Consider the following 20,302-nt stretch of genomic DNA (forward strand, 5'->3'; position numbering starts at 1 on the left):
TATATGGCTTTAACAGTAAAACTGCCAAGACCACTGGGAACAGGTTATACATACAATATCTCATTTATTTTGAATACAATTCCTGATAATTGCAATTTAATACTATTTTATGATGTATTTTTTTAACTGTATTTTTTTACCTGCCCCATTGTTCATTTCTCAATTAGAAAAATACATATAATGTATCTAAATATGCAGTTGCCCTAAGTCTTAGGGCAACTACATATATAGATACATTTAGGGCCTGACCGATATGTGCCACTATGTTCTGTCTTATTAACTTAAAAAAATCTAATATATTATTCCCAATGCTGCTTTAATTCATTTGTCTGACACGTTCTCATGCGCAGAATAAAATCACTTTTGTGTAATATTGTATCTGCTTTTCCTAGACCTCTGAGCAGTTTTTGACATTTTGTTTGCAAGTTATTATAATTGACGTTTCAGCACTGTCTGTTGACATGCATTTTGACATCATACCACAAAAAGTATATTTGATTGGATAGTTTCATGTTAAATAGTTATTGTTTAGTAATTAAACGTCTAATGTGCCATCTTTGGTTAAGCATCTCTCCAGCTTTCTTTGGATTTGTTCTTCAGATAACCTGCACTTCTCCAAGTCACCGTGGGTTGTCGCTGTTGTAGCAGGAAAATGAAACCAGTTGACAGGCAAAACGAAGCAAATGTGATCCATTCTCCACAGAAGACGGAGGGACAAGCGCCTCATGTACATTCCACATCTTTTGAAGCCAGTTTGGATCTTTCGGGAGTAAAAAAATAAGGTAAGAACACCTGTTTCGAATCTTTGTCATCATAGTGTGACTGGACGCGTCCAGATGTTGGTAGTAGACGGTGGAAAGGTGAGTTTGGATGGTGATGAGATAGTAAATAAAAATGTTTATAGGGATTTTTTTTTGAGTTTTCATAATATTTTGACTAATATAACTAGAAAATGTTAACAGACACCCACCAATTCAATACACTTGCACTACCTATCAATAAAGAATTGGCCAGTAAGATTGTCATTAATCATTTTTGTCACTTTTATATAAATGTGATCATATATAATCTTAGTGCCACTTTTATCAATTCTTCAACAGCAGCAGTTAAAATAATAATAATAATAATCTAAACGTGTTTACTTCTCAATCCACGTGTCTCTCTTCTTTGCAGGATGACTGAATTTACTTTCCCTCCCTAAAATGGTCAGATGATCAATTTTCTTCCCATATTTTCTGGATAACAACACAGGCACTATACCTCCCCTCTGGCACAACTCACCACACACACACACACCTCACGTGGTAACGATGCACCATTTCACACATACCATTACTACACTTTTAGAGGTTTCTGGGAGAAACGACTAAATACTGTCTTGACCAAGGGTGTCAGACTCGGGTTGGTTCGCAGGCCGCGTTAAAGTCAACTCGATTTCATGTGGGCCGGACCATTTTAGATATAATATTTAGATTCTTTTTTTAATAAATGGATTAAAAGCCCTGAATATTCAGTTTTTTTAGATCTAAAACAAAGTTTATTTTAGCTTTTTTTAAATATATTTTTAGATTTTACAAAATGATTTTTGAACTAAAAACTGAAAAAAAACTATTAAAAAAATTATAATTATTGATTTAAAAGGGGGGAAATCAGGAAATTTAATATACATCTATACTCTTCATTTTAATTTGACCCTAAAACAGAAAGTCGGCACTCATAATTTACTTTCCCGGGCCCACAAAATGATGCGGCGGGCCAGATCTGGCCCCGAGGCCGCCACTTTGACACATGTGGTCTAGACAAATCTGGTGTCCGGTATCTCAATAAAGTTACTTTAGAAATGCTACTGCAGATGAATGATATCTGGTATGATTTGTAATGCTCAAATTTAACATTACATTATTTATTTAACAGCTCCAGTAAGTCATATGCCTTGCAATATCAAAGCTTGTAAAGGCATTTATGTGTGTGCCTTTACAGGTTTTCAATCTGACGAGCCCATTAAGAATTTCACTTGGCTTCTTTGCTATTTTTGAAGTATACTTAGTGACTTTTCTGATGCTAGAGCATGCCCACTTTCTGTTTTCCACAATCTAACCATGCAGGCACTCCTGTTTGCTTCCCGTTAAGTGACGGAGTGATGTTTCATAGATGGATAGCATTTCGAGCCCGTATCGACTGGTCAGCGGCGGGCCGGTATGGTACAGTGTCGGGATACATTAGCCGACGGTGGAAGGAAACTTGACAATCTTCCCAAAGAAACAGAGTGGCTTCCAAAGTGCAGAGGGCAAGATGTTAAAACACAGCCGTCCCAGAGTGAGGCATTGATCTGGGTCCTTGTTGATCCAGGCTCTACTTCCTGTTTTCATTTAAGGACAACAAAAGTGACAATTACTTTGTGTCTAATGCCACCCTGTCTCCAGGGATGGACACGTTCATTGAAATGACTAATGATGCAGCAGCTTTATAGGATTGTAGTTCGTTCGTCTGACTCACGGTTACACATTAGGTAACCAAATCTGCACTCTGATCTTTAGTAGTGTTGACGTTTTCTCCCAGGTACTCTACAAAAAATGTTTATTTTCTATTTACTAAATACGTTAGGGAGACGGACAAACATTTATGGGTACACTCGTACCTAGGGGGCAATTTAGAGTGTTCAACCAGACTACTATGCATGTTTTTGGGATGTGGGAAGGAACCAGAGTACCCAGAGAAAACCCACACAGGCTGAGGGTGAACATTGGAACTCCACACAGGAAGGTCGGAACCCCCCGGGGATTGAACACTCGATCTCAGAACTGTAAGGCGGAGTTGCTAACCAGTTTTTCCACCAGGCCGCCCATAATCAACTAATAGAATTACAAAGTGTGCTAACTTATTTTTCTTCAAGAGCTGCTTTTAGAAAAAACAAAGGACGCAAGGGCCAACGTTAAAACCTTCCATTTTCATGATCTAAAAAGAGGATCGGAATTGACCAAATGTTGGGATTTAAAATGTATTGTATCTCATTGGCTGGCATTGGCAACAATACTTGAACAATCGCTGTCAGCGCCCAGTTAGATTGACGTCAATGGCAGTTAGACATGATGACTCAATGCTAGTTGAAATAGATTTGAAACTTATAACGTCACGTTTTTACAGGCTGTAATTGGCAGAGAACAAAAATGTTATTTATTCTATGCTAAACTTGCTTTCAAATGACATGCTTGCATTGTCACCTCTGAAATATTTATTATTATTATTATTGAAACAGTGTGTCTGTTTTTTGAATGGCTGGTTTATTACCATCTATTGTTGTTACTCTAGTGATGAAATTGGCTTTTTTCTTTTTTTAACAATAATACCACATATGGGCAATAAAATATCAGACTTTATCGCCTACTAAAATGTGATAATGCGACATGCTTTGGATCTGAAGTAATAGAAGTATGAGAACAGAAGTAGAAGTAACACCCCTTCCTTGCTAACCCACTGACCTTTTTGTCTTTCACTCCCAGTCCAAGTGGCGCAGGAGGTGGAGGACCGCAGAGGAAGTTGGGGCCGTATCGGGCTTTGGCTTTTTTGGGGGTGCATTTGGAAAGCTCTGGTGAAGGTGGCAGCAGTTGGGACGCAATGCCGGCTTTGCTCGCTTTGCTGCTGATAGAGTTTCTGAGTCCTGGAGTGCAAGGTAAGCCGGGACAAGAACGTTTCTGATGACTAAATTCTCTGGCCAGAGTTACAATGCGTCCTTTTGTAGAAGTGTGTCCTAATTTTGAGTAATGAGTTGCTTTTGATTGTCTTCTAGTTGACTGATAGAGCTAAGGGAGTTTTTTCTTGTAAGATTACGAGACAGTTACAAAAATATGTCCTTGCTCTGCTTTAATTGCGAATGAAATCTCATAATGTGCTGATTTATGACTTTATAGTGCAATGAAAAACAATTCAACATTTCTCTACTTGGTTAGGACTTTATTTTTGTAGTTTTTACATTTATTTTTGGTCTGTGTGGTGCTGGAACATTTAATAGGAATCAAATGAATGGAAATGGGAAACTATTTCTGACTAAATTGAGCCTTTTATTTTAAAACATGTTTAAAACATCTCATCCACGTTAAAACCTCAACTTGGGCTGTAGCACCTGTTACCAAACTCATTCTTTGCCAACTGTTTTCAAAGTAAAATATTGGCAGCTGTTTAAAAGCATTTGGTGGAATTTCTCACCACCCACAGACTATTGTGTTCTGCGACCAAACGTACCAAAGGAAAGATCAGACTATTATTGGAGCCCGTTTCCTAAAAAACAAAACAAATTAGCACAAGGAAAATAAAGACAAACAAGAAAAATGACAGCCTAATTGCAATTTTATTCTATTCCCATATGATGAAATGCACTGTGGCTTTTCAAATTGGATAAATAGACCAGTGGGGCCACTTGTCATTGTTTTATTTAACTTCAATAGTTGCTTGTGTAGACTTTTCTTGCTGCTTGACACAATCCAAAATCAGCGTCTCAGTTTGCGTGCCTGTCTTTATTTATGTGTTGTCTTAGTGGAAATAGCACCCCTTTGTAAAAACTGCCACCTGCTTGTCACATTTAGCCGCAAGTACAAATCTGACAGGGTTTTATTCCAAGGATGAACAGGGTCAGAGGGTGAGTAGTCTACAATCATTTTGTCAGGCAGAAGCTTCTGCACCTTTTTCTTACTCAAGGCTGCACGGTCACGGCTGGTAAACTAGTAACTTTTGCCGCCACAGTGGGACCAGATGAAACTAAATTTTATGCTACCAGTCAGGGCAAACATTGTGTAAAACTCAGTTAAAATGTTTCTTGTATTATTTTAGATGTGGAGTTAAACCTTTTCAAAATCCGGACTCATGATGTGTCATCTGTATTTAGATATAGACACTATGTACAGAATGGTGAAATGTGAAAGAGTCATTATGCAAGCAAATATTTTCATGTGATCTCTTATCAACAGAATTTTGCATCGGCATGTATCCGAATCATTTGTGCTTATAAATATACATTAGGAATGTCCCCAAGTTTACTTATACCCTAAATTGTGTTTTGTTATTGTCATTTTATCTTTTCCTTTAATATTGAATGTTTGTTGCTAACCTTCAGCCTACATAGTAAGTTCTTGTACATAAATTACATTGATTTAATACTACTGTCAATTGATTTTTAAATTAAAAATTCTCACAAGGGTTGCAGGGGGTGCTGGAGTCTATCCCAGTAGACCATGGGCAACAGGCGGGGGGACACCCTGAAACGGTGGCCAGCCAATCACAGGGCAAAAGAGGGCGGCAACCATTCTGGCTCACGCTGAGACTTGGGGCAATTAGGAGTGCTTAAACAGCATGTTTTTGGGATGTGGGTGGAAACTGGAGTACCTGGAGAAAACCCACACAGGCCCATGCAAAACATGCAAACTCCACATAAAAAGGTCAGAGATGTTACGCTGTTGTTTGTGTCTAAATGAAAGCATGGGATTCTGCATGTTTTGTATGAAGTAAAACGTGCATACCAGCCTTGTACTATTACTGTCATTTACATAAACCACTACATTTTTGAAAAAACAACAGTTTGGCCCATATGATATGATGGCTTCATTCATTTATCATAAATACTTGCGTGCATATTGTTGCCATGTGCCATTAATATGTCAAAAGTGATTATTTTTAATTCTATTTCTTGCCTGGATCATTTAATCCTGTCTTTGTATGCCTTTTCCTTGTATACAGGCAACTTTTTGGACAGCATGCTACTAAGGAACGCCTGGAAGAGGGAATCGCAGCGGAGGGCCGGCAAGAACAACGACAGCGGTAACGCAGTCAACGTCCAAAACATGCTGTGGTGTCACTGCAACCAGCACTGCCCTGAAGACTCAGCCAACAACAGTTGCATGTACGACACAATAACTCCATAGCACGTGATTATTTTTAGGCTTTAACCTTTGTTGACGGTGAACTTCTGTTCAGGACAAATGGATATTGCTTCAAAATGGTGGAGGAGGAAGAGGAGGGTGGTCTGCTCATATTCACGCTGGGCTGCCTCGGCCTGGACGGATCGGAGTTCCAGTGCAGAGTCAGTTGTTGTTTTCTTGTGCACTTAATTCCATGTCAAATTATTATAGGAAAAAAGACTCTTGAAAGACTGATGACATCTTACACAGCTCACATCTACAGATTAGTTCTCATTCTCGTCACAGCCTCCACATTTTTGCAAAGATCATGTCAAACCGATCCTTAAAAGGCCATGCGTGGTGGTTACGGGTTTTCATTCAAACCGAACGAGCATGTGATCAGTTGATTGCCGTCAGCTGCTGCTGATTTCAGAAAAAAAATCTCATTTGGTAAAACTGTCTGTGCTGGATCAGTTGGATTAAAAACCTGCACCCACTGCTGCCTTTTTGTGACATAGTTTGGATGCCTCTAGTTTACGTAAGGTCACTAACTAGATAGTAAATTGTCTATTGGGGACTTGTCAATAGAGGCGATAGGGGAGCAGTACAATTTACTTAGAAAAATAATGCCTTTAGGTGGAAGCTCAACGTCACTTTAAGCCCCCCAAACGTGGCTTTTTATTTGTTGTCGTCACAAGTATTATTATAAGAGTAGAGTTTTACTGTACCCTGTGTAGGACACATGGAAGACACATTTCAGGAGATCTCTAGAGTGCTGCACGGATCATGACTACTGCAACCGCAACCTTCACCCTACTCTTCCTCCCCTGCTAACCTCAGGTGAGATGCTTACACTTGTGTAAAAAGTTCACACTAAAATAGATGACCTACTTTATAGAGCAGGGGTGTCTAAACGCTTTCTCTTAGGGCCACTTTCAAAAAATCTAATCAAAGGAGGCGGGGTCACCTTGAAGTTCTTCCACTTTTATTTGTTAAATAAATTATTGGACGATCGCTGTCAGACCTCCCAGTTAAAATAGATCGGACGTCTATCGCTGTCAATGGCAGTTAGACATGACTGAATAGTAGATTTCCAAGTTGAAGTGGATTTGATGTCTAAAATTGTCAATAGAAGTGAATGAGTTAAGGGCTATAAGCAACAAAATAATCCAATGATTTAAGGCTATTCCAAAATATATCTATGCCCTATGTTTACACTTCTGAAAAAAAATCTACACTATTTCAACATGTTATCAGGTTTTAACCCCTCAGCTAATGAAGAGGCAATGTTTGATTGACTAGCTACCTCTAGTGTTAAAGCTGAGATGTACAATTTAGGCTGAATTTAAGCTTCTTGAATTGGCCATCTTGATTGATACTTTCATTTTGCTGTGCGCCGCCCCCCCAAAAAACTGGGTAGTAGTTTGGACTCCTGGTATAGAGACGCCAAGAAATTAGAACCGGATGGAATCAGAGGCCTCAGTACTGCTTGATTTTGGTTAGTTAATATAATCCAATCAGGAAACAGTTGATCTAAATCGTGTATGACAGTGAGCGCTGATACCCTAGCAGTAATTAGTAAATGAATGAATGTATTCTTTAAATCCATCAACAAATAAGAATAATTTAGTAATCCTATAGATACACAGAATTGTTAATAAACACCAATTTCCACCCTAATACTTGTTTTAGTACACTCAATTCCAACATGATAACCAATACCACATTTGTTGTGACATGACTTTCCTCCCAAAAATATCTGCTACTGCCTGGAGTTCAACAAATTGACGCAAGAAATTGAACGTTTGGGAGATCAGGTGGGGTCGTCGGGGGCTTTGCAGGGGAAATAGAACCTTGTTCTTTCACCCTCATGAAAAGGACAGCCGCTCCCCAGAGCCTGCTTGAATTTCGGACTCCAGGCGGATGTGAGATGTTTGTCAGTTCATCAGTTTTGCACCCCCCCTCACACACACACACCGACTTGTTTCACTCTGTCACTTTAGTTTCCGTTTTTCTGTCCAAACATTTTGTTTTGAATTATATAAGAAGTGATAACAGATTTGTCATGTTGTTATGCAGCAAATGGTCGTTTTTTTCTGTTTGCTTCTTTCTATCAGATGTAGATGATTTAAAAAATGTATTTGATGTTCTACTGGATGTAAATTATATAATGGCTGGAAACTAAAGGAAGGCTTTTTGCCGTAAGAATGGAGTTTGGAGGAAGGGCAGTGGTTTACAGTTGCTGATTAGGATATGAGATTGTTTGTGCAAGCTAGGGTGTGAGTGACAGGATCACAGCTAACTGAAAGTTTAGAGCCCCCGAGCTGCGTCTGCAGGCCCGTCAATCTAACGCGATCGTTGCAAATCAGGAGGGGTTTGCAATCGATCCTCGCTTGCTTGTGCAGAGCAACAAACTCGCTCACAAACAAAGGAAGGAGAGAAAATGATTCCAATATTCTGAAGATGCACCTAAAAAAGGCGAATAAAATCATGTGAAAAGGCTCACTCGTCAGGATTTACCGTAATTACTCGAATATAACACGCAGGTTTTTGCAAAATAATTAATTCCAATAGTTGGGGGTGCGTGTTATAATCAAAAACAATTTTTTTTTTTTTTTTTTTTTATTTATTTATTTATTTATTTTTTTATTTTTTTGTGTGTGTCTTGTTACATGGCCCTTAGCCTGGTGCTTTTTCTTGCCAAATAAATTGAATTGAAATTGAATTGAATAAAATAAATTACAAATTTTCGATCGAAAAAAGCATTGTCAAACTCACTTTGACGCACGGATTTTACGTCATCTCGTAGAGCCGACGCACGGATTTTACGTCATCTCGTGAAGCCGAGACCACCACTGCCCCCCTCTAGCCTCGTACCCGTCTCAGTTCACCCTCTCTCAGTTCAGTGTTATAATCAATAACTAAAATAAATTACAAATTTTCGATCGAAAAAAGCATTGTCAAACTCACTTTGACGCACGGATTTTACGTCATCTCGTAAAGCCAATCGGATGATGTGTTGTGGGAGGAAGAGGAAGTGGATGAAGGAAGCGTGGACGTTGATAGGATTCTCAACGAAGAGATGTATGAGAGGACAGACAAAGAGAGAGAGGAACTTTTCATTTGAAGGATTCTAATGAATAAATTTGTTTGAACAAAACAATCGTGAAACGAAGAAAAAAAGGTAAGATTTCTGATTTTCGTCAGCGGGAAATTTTAGGTGCGCACTATATTCGAGTACTGCGTTTTTCCAGATTTTTTTGGCCCAAAGTTATACCTGCGTGTTATTTTCGAGTGCGCGTTATATTCGAGTAATTACGGTAATAATTACAGTATTTTGACGTCAGTTACAACAAAACATCTTATGTCAAATATTTCTAAGCTTCGTCACAGGGTTTTCTCAAAAGATAACCTTTAAAATATGGCAGGTGTACTTCCAAACCAAAAGAAATGTGTACAATCCAGTCATGAACAAATGGCTTTTGTTTGATACCTAATTTTTAAGTTTTGACACCAAACAAGCGTATGAACATATATTTTAATTTTATACAAAGACTGCACATGACAAAAAAATAAGAAATTACTTCTATAATATCTTAATTTCAATTATATCTACACATACACGAAAAACAACATAATACATACTGGTTGGGTATCATGTTGATCTACTTGCAACTGTCCCAAAGGCACTCAATCACATGTACTAATTGTTTTTGTAGATTACGCGAACAGCAACGTCCATCACTTGGTCCTCCTGATCTCTATCACAGCTTGCACCGTCTTCCTCATCACCGTCTTCATCATCTGCTGCATCCGGTAAATTTCAGTTCATATTTCATCCCTTGTTCAGATATGTAACCACTTTGTTAAATTGGTGAACCTTGAGTCCTAAAAATTGGCCTTTTTCCTCACCCATTCCCCTAAACAAAACAAACATACTACATAGTGAGACAGGAACTAAAATGTTGCTGATGTACAGTGGTACCTCGACATACGATCGTAATCCGTTCCGAGACTGAGATCGTATGTCGAGCTTTTCGTTACCCGAGCGAACGTTTCCCATTGAAATGAATTGAAAACAAATTAATTCGTTCCAACCCTCTGAAAAAACACCAAAAACAGGATATTGGATTGGAAAAAATGTTTTATTTCTTCTAATTCGCCATACATTGACAAAGTAATACATAAGTGGTTTAATAGTAATAAAATGTGTTTAATAGAAGTAAAATTAGACGCATTTCGCGGAAGGTAGAGACAGCGGAGGGGGTGGGTGTTCGGGATTACTTTATCCACGGCACTCGTAAACGAACAAACAAATTTAAATTAACTTGGATTAATATATACAGACACACTCAAACATACGTTTAATGTAACTTTACACAAAACTGAATTCCAATTTTGTTTTATCTTTTTTTACCTTCGTTTTCCAGGTTAGCGGTTTGTCACGCCTCCACCCTCACGTTCGCCTGCTGTTTGCTGTTGTATTGCCTTCAAAATATTCCGAAAATGATGCACACAAATGTCCTCACAATAGGATAACGCACGACCACTTGCCAACGAGAAGTAGTCTTGAATGAGCGATCGCTGAGCTAAGGCTAATGAAAGAATAACAGGAAATGCAATAGCTGAGCTTACCCACGTATTGATTGTGCGTAATGAAGTTTTATTCTGAGAAAGGGTGCCATTGCCTATGGGTGTTGTGTGCACGAGTATACTTCATTACCCAGAAAGCCCTCTTTTTGCCCGCGCATGCGCGTTGTGCGTTTCCTGGCCGAAACTCGTCTGAATAAATCGTTCAGTGCTCGTAGATATCTGTAATACACGAAAGAAATGCGGCAAAAAAAGACAGTGCGCTACAATGATAAACAGCCTCTCATGTCATGGCCACCTGACTTGGTCGCATCTCGAAATTTTGATCGTATCGCGGGCAAATTATTCGATCAAACTTTTTGTCGTACCACGAGCTGATCGTAGGTCGAGGTACCACTGTACTATTATTTAACTCCCATAGCTAAATACTGCCCTGTAGTGGCCAGTGAAATATCTAATTGTGATGTGACTTTTCCCCCCAATTCAAGTATTATTGTTCTTAAACCATAAACTTTACATATAGACCTTTTTGATTCAAGTCGCAATGTGCTGAATCTGTGATAGTCGTTCCACAAAATGGCAAGGTATTACTGTATTTCAAATTTAGTGCAGATCATTTTGGGCTTTAACATGCCTTTCCACTTTGCTAGCCACAATGATTTCATTTTCCACCATTATTTCAAATAAAAATAATGACTTCTAACCATGTCAAAGTTTTGACTATACTTTCTATTCATTTGACAACTGACTTGTAATGATAAAAACACAATTGGGTGATTGACCCTTAACTTTTGAACGGTAATGTGTGTACTCCTAACGCTTGAATGTGTTTAGATACAAGCGGCAGGATTCGGAGCCGTGTTACAGCATGAATCTGGAACAGGATTACTCCTACATTCCTCCGGGGGAGTCGCTCAAGGACCTCATTGAGCACAGCATCGGTTCTGGATCGGGCTCAGGGCTTCCCCTACTGGTAGGATGAAATCACTGCATGCTTTGAATGAAAACTGTTCTTTCCTTTGGCATACACAGAATAAATTGTTTATTCATATTTTCTGTGTGTGTGTGTGTGTTTGACCAGGTTCAGCGCACAATCGCCAAGCAAATTCAGATGGTGAAGCAGATCGGGAAAGGGCGCTACGGAGAAGTGTGGATGGGCAAGTGGCGAGGCGAGCGGGTGGCTGTCAAAGTCTTCTTCACCACCGAGGAAGAGAGCTGGTTCAGAGAGACTGAAATCTACCAGACCTTCCTCATGCGACATGACAACATTCTGGGTGAGATCATGTCAGGAACGCCGCCAGTTCTACTTTGTTGGTTACTGTTAGCCCGTCCAATCTGGCAACACGGAAAGTAATCAATGTCAAGTAATCAAAAACTACTACTATACATAGTCACCTTTTAGGGAAAAAAGCCATACTATATGAGTCAGTTTTTAGAAGAAAAAACCAAAGCCTTACTATACATGGTTATTTTTTAAAGAAAAAGCCTCACTATACATGGTCATTAAAAAAAAGCCATACTATACATGGTGTTTTTTGGGAAAAAGCTTTACTATACATGGTCATTTAAAAAAAGCCATACTATACATGGTGTTTTTTGGGAAAAAAACTTTACTATACATGGTCATTTAAAAGAAGCCCTACTATACATGGTCTTTTTTTCGGAAAAAAGTCATACTATACATGGTCATTTAAAAGAAGCCTTACTATACATGGTTATTAAAAAAGGCCTCATTATACATGATCATTAAAAAAGCCATACTATACATGGTGTTTTTGGGGAAAAAACTTTACTATACATGGTCATTTAAAAAAAAAAGCCTTTCTATACATGGTGTTTTTGGGGAAAAAGCTTTACTATACATGGTCATTTAAAAGAAGCCTTACTATACATGGTTATTAAAAAAGGCCTTATTATACATGGTCATTTTAAAAAACGCCTTACTTTACATGGTAATATATTTTTTAAAAGCCTTACTATAGGTGGTCTTTTGTTTTAGGGAAAAAAGCCTTATTATACATGTTCATTTAAAAAAATATATTAATTATTTTTATTAAAGCCGAACTATATATTTTTAGTTTATTTCTTTTTATTTTTTTCCCATCAGGTTTCATAGCAGCCGACATTAAAGGCACGGGTTCATGGACTCAGTTGTACCTGATCACAGACTACCACGAGAATGGCTCGCTTTACGACTATCTCCGAAGCAATACGTTAGATACCGGCGCTCTGCTCAAGCTGGCGTACACTTCTATATCGGGCCTTTGCCACCTGCACACCGAGATCCACGGCACTCAGGGCAAGCCGGCCATCGCCCACCGAGACCTCAAGAGCAAGAACGTCCTGGTCAAGAGGAATGGCGCGTGCTGCATCGCCGACCTCGGCCTGGCCGTCAAGATGAACAGGTTTCCTGCCTCGCCTCCATTTTAATCGTGAAATGCTGCCTTTCTTACCAAATATTATTCTGTTAACAACTGCCAGTGACACGGACGAGGTGGACGTGCCGCCCAATCTGCGGGTGGGGACCAAGCGCTACATGCCTCCCGAGGTCCTGGATGAGACCTTGAACAGGTCTTACTTCCACTCCTTCATGATGGCTGACATGTACAGTTTTGGGCTTATCATGTGGGAGATGGCCCTACGCTGCATCACTGGAGGTACAGACTAGTTAAACATTGCAGAAACACACCTACTTAAGATGAGCTAAAACCCCTTTTTTAGTGTAAATATACTAATAATAAGTGAATGATCTACAATTGCCTTAAAGTTTACTAACTTAGATTTCTTGAAATGAGAACAATAGATTTTTATTATGAGAAAAAGCTTAACAGACTTACTTCAAGCAATACATTTGAATATTACATCTAAAAATACAGTTTTATTAAGGAAATCAAATCTTTTAAAAAAAGCTTCAGTCATTTATAGCAGAATTATTGTGTGTATTTCATGTCTAAAGGCATCGTGGAGGAGCACCAGCTCCCCTATTACGACCTGGTAGTATCGGATCCTACTTATGATGACATGAGGAAGGTGGTGTGTGTCCAGCAGCAGAGGCCTGCGTTCGCCAACCGGTGGGCCACTGATGAGGTACGCATCTGCACACGACGATGACTCGCGATGCAGTACACCCACCACAGAATATTCCCACCTACTCAGTGTCATTCAAATTTCCTTGTTTCTATCTTCATTTGGTTTCTATTATAGGATATTTTTATTTACCTAGTTTTTCAAATTTAGTTTAACTTTTAATTTAGTAATCACACGCACTCGCACTCACACACCCACCCTCACGTACGCACTTGCGCACACTCACATGCAGACACCCACACACACTCACCCACACACACACACACACACTCACCCACACACACTCACCCACACACACTCACCCACACACACACCCACACACACCCACCCATACACACACTCACTCACCCACACACTCACCCACACACTCACCCACACACTCACCCACACACTCACCCACCCACACACTCACCCACACCCACCCACACACACAAACACACACACACACACACACACACTCACCCACCCACACACACCCACCCACACACACACACACACACACTCACACACACACACACACACCCACACACACACCTACACACACATTAACCCATACACACTCACCCACCCATACACACTCACCCACCCATACACACTCACCCACCCACACACTCACTCACACACACACACACACACACACTCTCACCCACACACACTCACCCACACACACTCACACACACACTCACCCCCACACACACACTCTCACCCACACACACTCTCACCCACACACTCACCCACACACACTCACCCACACACACACACTCACACACACACACACACTCACCCACCCATACACACACTCACCCACACACTCACCCACACACACCCACACACACAAACTCTCACCCACACACACACTCTCACCCACACACACTCTCACCCACACCCACACACTCACCCCCCCACACACACACATTCTCACCCACACACACACACACACTCTCACACACACACCCACACACACACTCTCACCCACACACACTCACCCACCCACACACACACACCCACACACTCATCCACACACTCATCCACACACTCATCCACACACTCATCCACACACTCATCCACACACTCACCCACACACACACTCTCACCCCCCCCCCACACACACACACCCACACACTCTCACCCCCACACACACACACACTCACCCACACACTCACCCCCACACACACACACTCACCCACACACTCACCCACACACTCACCCACACACACCTCACCCCCCCCCACACACACACTCTCACCCCCCCCCACACACACACTCTCACCCCCCCACACACACACTTCACCCCCACAAACACACTCTCACACACACACACTCACCCACACACACTCTCACCCCCACACACACCTCACACACACACACACACACTCTCACACACACACACTCTCACCCCCACACACACTCTCACCCCCAACACACACACACACACACTCACCCACACACACACACACTCTCACCCACACACACACACTCACCCACACACTCACCCCCCCCACACACACACACACTCTCACCCCCCCCCCACACACACTCACTCACCCCCACACACTATCACTCACCCACACACACTCACCCACACACACTCACCCAGACACACACACTCTCACCCCACACACACACTCTCACCCACACACACACACTCTCACCCACACACACACTCTCAACACACACACACACTCTCACCCCCCCCCCCACACACACACACACACTCACCCACACACACTCTCACCCACACACACTCACCCACACACTCTCACCCCCACAACCCCCCCCCCCCACACACACTCACCCCCCCACACACACACCACCCCCCCACACACACTCACCCCCCCCACACACACTCACCCCCCCACACACACCACTCTCACCCACACACACACTCTCACCCACACACACTCTCACCCACACACACACTCACACCCACACACACTCACCCACTCACCCACACACTCACCACACACTACCCACACACACACTCTCACCCCCCCCACACACACTCCCCCCCCCCCACTCACACACACACTCACCCACACACACACTCACCCCCACACACACTCACCCCCACACACACTCACCCCCACACACACACTCACTCTCACCCACACACACACTCTCACCCACACACACTCTCACCCACACACACTCTCACCCACACACACACTCACCCACACACACACTCTCACCCACACACACACTCACACCCACACACACTCACCCACTCACCCACACACTCATCCACACACTTACCCACACACACTCTCACCCCCCCACACACACTACCCCCCCCACACACACACTCACCCCCCCACACACACACACTCACCCACACACACACTCTCACCCCCCCACACACACTCTCACCCCCCAAACACACACTCTCACCCCCCCAAACACACACTCTCACCCCCACAAACACACACTCTCACACACACACACACTCTCTCACACACACACACTCTCTCTCACACACACACACACTCTCACACACACACACTCTCACCCCCCCCACACACACACACACACACTCTCACCCACACACACACACTCTCACCCCACACACACACTTCACCCACACACACACACACTCTCACCCACACACACTCACCCACACACACACTCTCACCCACACACACACACTCTCCCACACACACACACACACTCTCACCCACACACACACACTCTCACCCACACACACACTCTCACCCACACACACACACTCTCACCCACACACACACACACTCTCACCCACACACACACACACTCTCACCCACACACTCACCCCCACACACACACACTCTCACCCACACACCCTCACCCACACACTCACCCACACACTCACCCTCTCACCCCCCCCACACACACACACACACTCACCCCCCCCCCCCCACACACACACACTCACCCACACACACTCTCACCCCCCCACACACACTCTCACCCTCACACTCTCACACACACACACACACACTCTCACCCACACACACACTCTAACCCACACACACACTCACCCACACACACTCACCCACACACACACTCTAACCCACACACACACACTCTCACCCACACACACACACACACTCTCACCCACACACACACACTCTCACCCACACACACACTCTCACCCACACACACACTCTCACCCACACACACACACGCTCACCCCCCCCACTCTCACCCCCCCACACACTCTCTCACCCCCCCCACACACTCTCACCCCCCCACTCACTCTCACCCCCCCACACACACTCTCACCCCCCCACACACACTCTTACCCCCCCACACACACTCTTACCCCCCCACACACACTCTTACCCCCCCCCCCACACACTCTTACCCCCCCACACACACTCTTACCCCCCCCACACACACTCTTACCCCCCCACACACACTCTCACCCCCCCCACACTCTCACCCCCCCCCCCCACACACACACACACACTCTCACCCCCCCACACACACTCTCACCCACCCACACACACTCTCACCCACCCACACAAACACACTCACCCACCCACACACACACACACTCACCCACCCACAGACACTCACTCACCCACCCACACACACACATTCCCCCACCCACACACACTCTCACCCACACACACTCACCCACACCCACACACACTCTCACCCACACACACACACTCACCCACACCCACTCTCACCCACACACACACACACTCTCACCCCCACACACACACACACTCTCACCCCCACACACACACACACTCTCACCCCCCCCACACACACACACTCTCAACCCCACACACACACTCTCAACCCCCACACACACACACTCTCAACCCCCACACACACACACTCTCACCCCCACACACACACACTCTCACCCCCCCCCCCACACACACACACTCTCACCCCCCCCCACACACACACACTCTCACCCCCACACACACTCTCACCCACACACACACACTCTCACCCCCCCCCCCCCCCCACACACACACACTCTCACCCCCACACACACTCTCACCCACACACACACACTCTCACCCACACACACACACTCTCACCCACACACACACACACACTCTCACCCACACACACACACACACTCTCACCCACACACACACACTCTCACCCACACACACACTCTCACCCACACACACACTCTCACCCACACACACACACACTCTCACCCACACACCCTCACCCACACACTCACCCACACACTCATCCACACACTCACCCTCTCACCCCCCCCCCCCACACACACACTCACCCCCCCCCCACACACACTCACCCACACACACTCTCACCCCCCCACACACACACTCTCACCCTCACACTCTCACACACACACACACACTCTCACCCACACACACACTCTCACCCACACACACACACTCTCACCCACACACACACTCTCACCCACACACACACACACTCACCCACACACACACACTCTCACCCACACACACACACACTCTCACCCACACACACACACTCTCACCCCCCCCACTCTCACCCCCCCACTCTCACCCCCCCACACACACTCTCACCCCCCCCACACACTCTCACCCCTCCCACACACTCTCACCCCCCCCACACACACTCTCACCCCCCCCCCCCCCACACACACTCACCCCCCCACACACACTCTCACCCCCCCACACACACTCTCACCCCCCCACACACACTCTCACCCCCCCACACACACTCTCACCCCCCCACACACACTCTTACCCCCCCCCCCACACACTCTCACCCCCCCCCCCCACACACTCTCACCCCCCCCCCCACACACACTCTCACCCCCCCACACACACTCTCACCCCCCCACACACACTCTCACCCACCCACACACACACTCTCACCCACCCACACAAACACACTCACCCACCCACACACACACACACACTCACCCACCCACACACACACACTCACCCACCCACACACACACATTCCCCCACCCACACACACTCTCACCCACACACACTCACCCACACCCACACACACTCTCACCCACACACACACACTCACCCACACCCACTCTCACCCACACACACACACACTCTCACCCCCACACACACACACACTCTCACCCCCACACACACACACTCTCACCCCCCCCCCACACACACACACTCTCAACCCCACACACACACTCTCACCCCCACACACACACTCTCACCCCCACACACACACTCTCACCCCCACACACACACACACACTCTCACCCCCACACACACTCTCACCCACACACACACACTCTCACCCCCCCCCCACACACACACTCTCACCCCCACACACACTCTCACCCCCCCACACACACGCACCCCCACACACTCCCCCCCCCCCCACACACACTGTCACACACACTCACCCACGCACACACACTCACCCCCACACTCACCCTCCAACTCATTAACCTAATTTTTACTTCTTCAGTGTTTACAACAGGTGGCAAAACTGATATCGGAATGTTGGGTGCACAAACCCGCTTCTCGTCTCACCGCCTTGAGGGTGAAGAAAAGCCTTGCCAGGATGTTGGAGTCTCAGGACATCAAACTGTGACACTTGCAAGAACGAACCACCTTACAATGATACGCTGGACGAGGGAATGAATTATCCTTACCTTGGGGTCGCTTCCACTGTGCTTTCTGTGAAAGCTGTGTGGCTCTCGAGTGGAGCTGGGGGGTACACCTACCACCACCTAAATCTACAGAGAAGTATTTATATGTGCAGTCTTTTGTACTGTTGATTTTGTCCGCAAATAGGCCCAGGAAAACAAATTGTACATTCTTATTACCTTAGCGTGTACAATTACTCACCGTAATATATTAAATACACTTTGCCATGATATTGTGTCAAGCTATGAATTAACCAAAAAGTTTTCGTCAGTGTTGCATATAAATATAATTTATTATTAGTTTTATAAATCATATTTTCTTACACTTTATACAATTGCGTTGCCAGATGAGATTAGAGCGCCCGGTGAGGATGCTCGTTTGTACAAGTTAGCATCATGAAGCCGCATGTCAAAGTAACCAAAACAGGCCATAACAATAAGGGCATAGAGAACAGTTAAAAAAACGCCACTTTTGCATAGACAGCTTTAGACCCAAAAGCACTACCAAAAAAATCACTTGCAAATATCCCGAATAATTTTAATTGTCTTCCACCTTTGAGCAAACCTGGTGTTTGATGTTAAATATTTGGCAAAAAGCAACTGCATTCTTTACATTTGGTCCTAGAAAAATAGATTTGTTTCATGTACGAATACATCCACATTTCCCTTCGAGTCGCCTTTATCACAACGAACGAATATTCTTGAGAAAAATCTACACCGTCAACTCATTTAAGCCAAATGCTTAAATGAAAGTCTACAACCAATAAGCAATAATCCTAGAAAATAAAAACAAAGTGAAAGGACACTGCCACTTATAAAAAAAAGACTTATAAAGCATAAAAGAGATTATTATTCTTCGTATTAAATATTATGTTACCCAAGGATGAGTCCATTCGCAGGGTTGCCATGGAGACCAGACACAAAGATCCTCCCACTTCTGGCGAATGAGCTGAACCGGATCCCATTGTTCCCCTGCCGCTCTTTTGACCTCGTCATCAGTGGTCTTTGCCCGAAGGGAGGAGACCATCATGGCGTCCCATTTCCTCCAGGACTTGGGCCAGGTGACTAAGGTTTCCGTCAGGGAAGTGCCGTGCCTCCCACAGGTCCAGAATGACCCCTGTGGGGCTAGACTTGGTGGCGA

The 20,302-nt window shown here is 44.3% G+C and overlaps 2 protein-coding genes and 1 long non-coding RNA gene across 8 annotated transcripts in view; 1 reads left to right on the plus strand and 2 right to left on the minus strand.

Moving 5' to 3' along the window:
* The first annotated feature begins 3,212 nt into the window (after positions 1-3,212).
* Positions 3,213-19,386, plus strand: bmpr1bb (bone morphogenetic protein receptor, type IBb). 2 transcript variants are annotated; one of them, XM_077622138.1, is made up of 11 exons: positions 3,213-3,670; positions 5,728-5,890; positions 5,965-6,070; positions 6,626-6,728; positions 9,608-9,704; positions 11,313-11,451; positions 11,560-11,752; positions 12,586-12,883; positions 12,960-13,135; positions 13,435-13,565; positions 18,981-19,386. In XM_077622138.1, exons 1-11 carry the CDS (start codon positions 3,616-3,618, stop codon positions 19,104-19,106), a joined length of 1,587 nt encoding a protein of 528 aa, XP_077478264.1. In that variant the 5' UTR covers positions 3,213-3,615; the 3' UTR covers positions 19,107-19,386. The 2 variants fall into 2 exon arrangements, with proteins under 2 accessions (XP_077478264.1, XP_077478265.1); XM_077622139.1 differs by lacking the exons at positions 3,213-3,670; positions 5,728-5,890; positions 5,965-6,070 and adding an exon at positions 6,314-6,426 and having other exon boundaries at positions 18,981-19,385.
* LOC144090561 (uncharacterized) lies at positions 3,457-6,213 on the minus strand. The gene is made up of 3 exons (XR_013305432.1): positions 5,938-6,213; positions 4,240-4,275; positions 3,457-3,658 (listed from the first exon to the last, which is right to left on the minus strand). It is a non-coding gene; the product is annotated as an uncharacterized LOC144090561 (long non-coding RNA).
* Positions 19,387-19,435: 49 nt separating the features above from the next.
* Positions 19,436-20,302, minus strand: part of unc5cb (unc-5 netrin receptor Cb) — a 103,937-nt gene continuing 103,070 nt past the window's right edge. For all 5 annotated transcript variants that reach the window (XM_077622134.1, XM_077622133.1, XM_077622132.1 and 2 more), the window contains one exon: positions 19,436-20,302. This exon is cut by the window's right edge and continues 14 nt beyond it. In XM_077622134.1, the coding sequence (XP_077478260.1) occupies positions 20,157-20,302 (146 nt within the window). In that variant the 3' untranslated portion in view covers positions 19,436-20,156.

The sequence above is a fragment of the Stigmatopora argus genome, chromosome 16 (assembly GCF_051989625.1).
Source record: "Stigmatopora argus isolate UIUO_Sarg chromosome 16, RoL_Sarg_1.0, whole genome shotgun sequence".
NCBI classification, from domain to species: domain Eukaryota; kingdom Metazoa; phylum Chordata; class Actinopteri; order Syngnathiformes; family Syngnathidae; genus Stigmatopora; species Stigmatopora argus.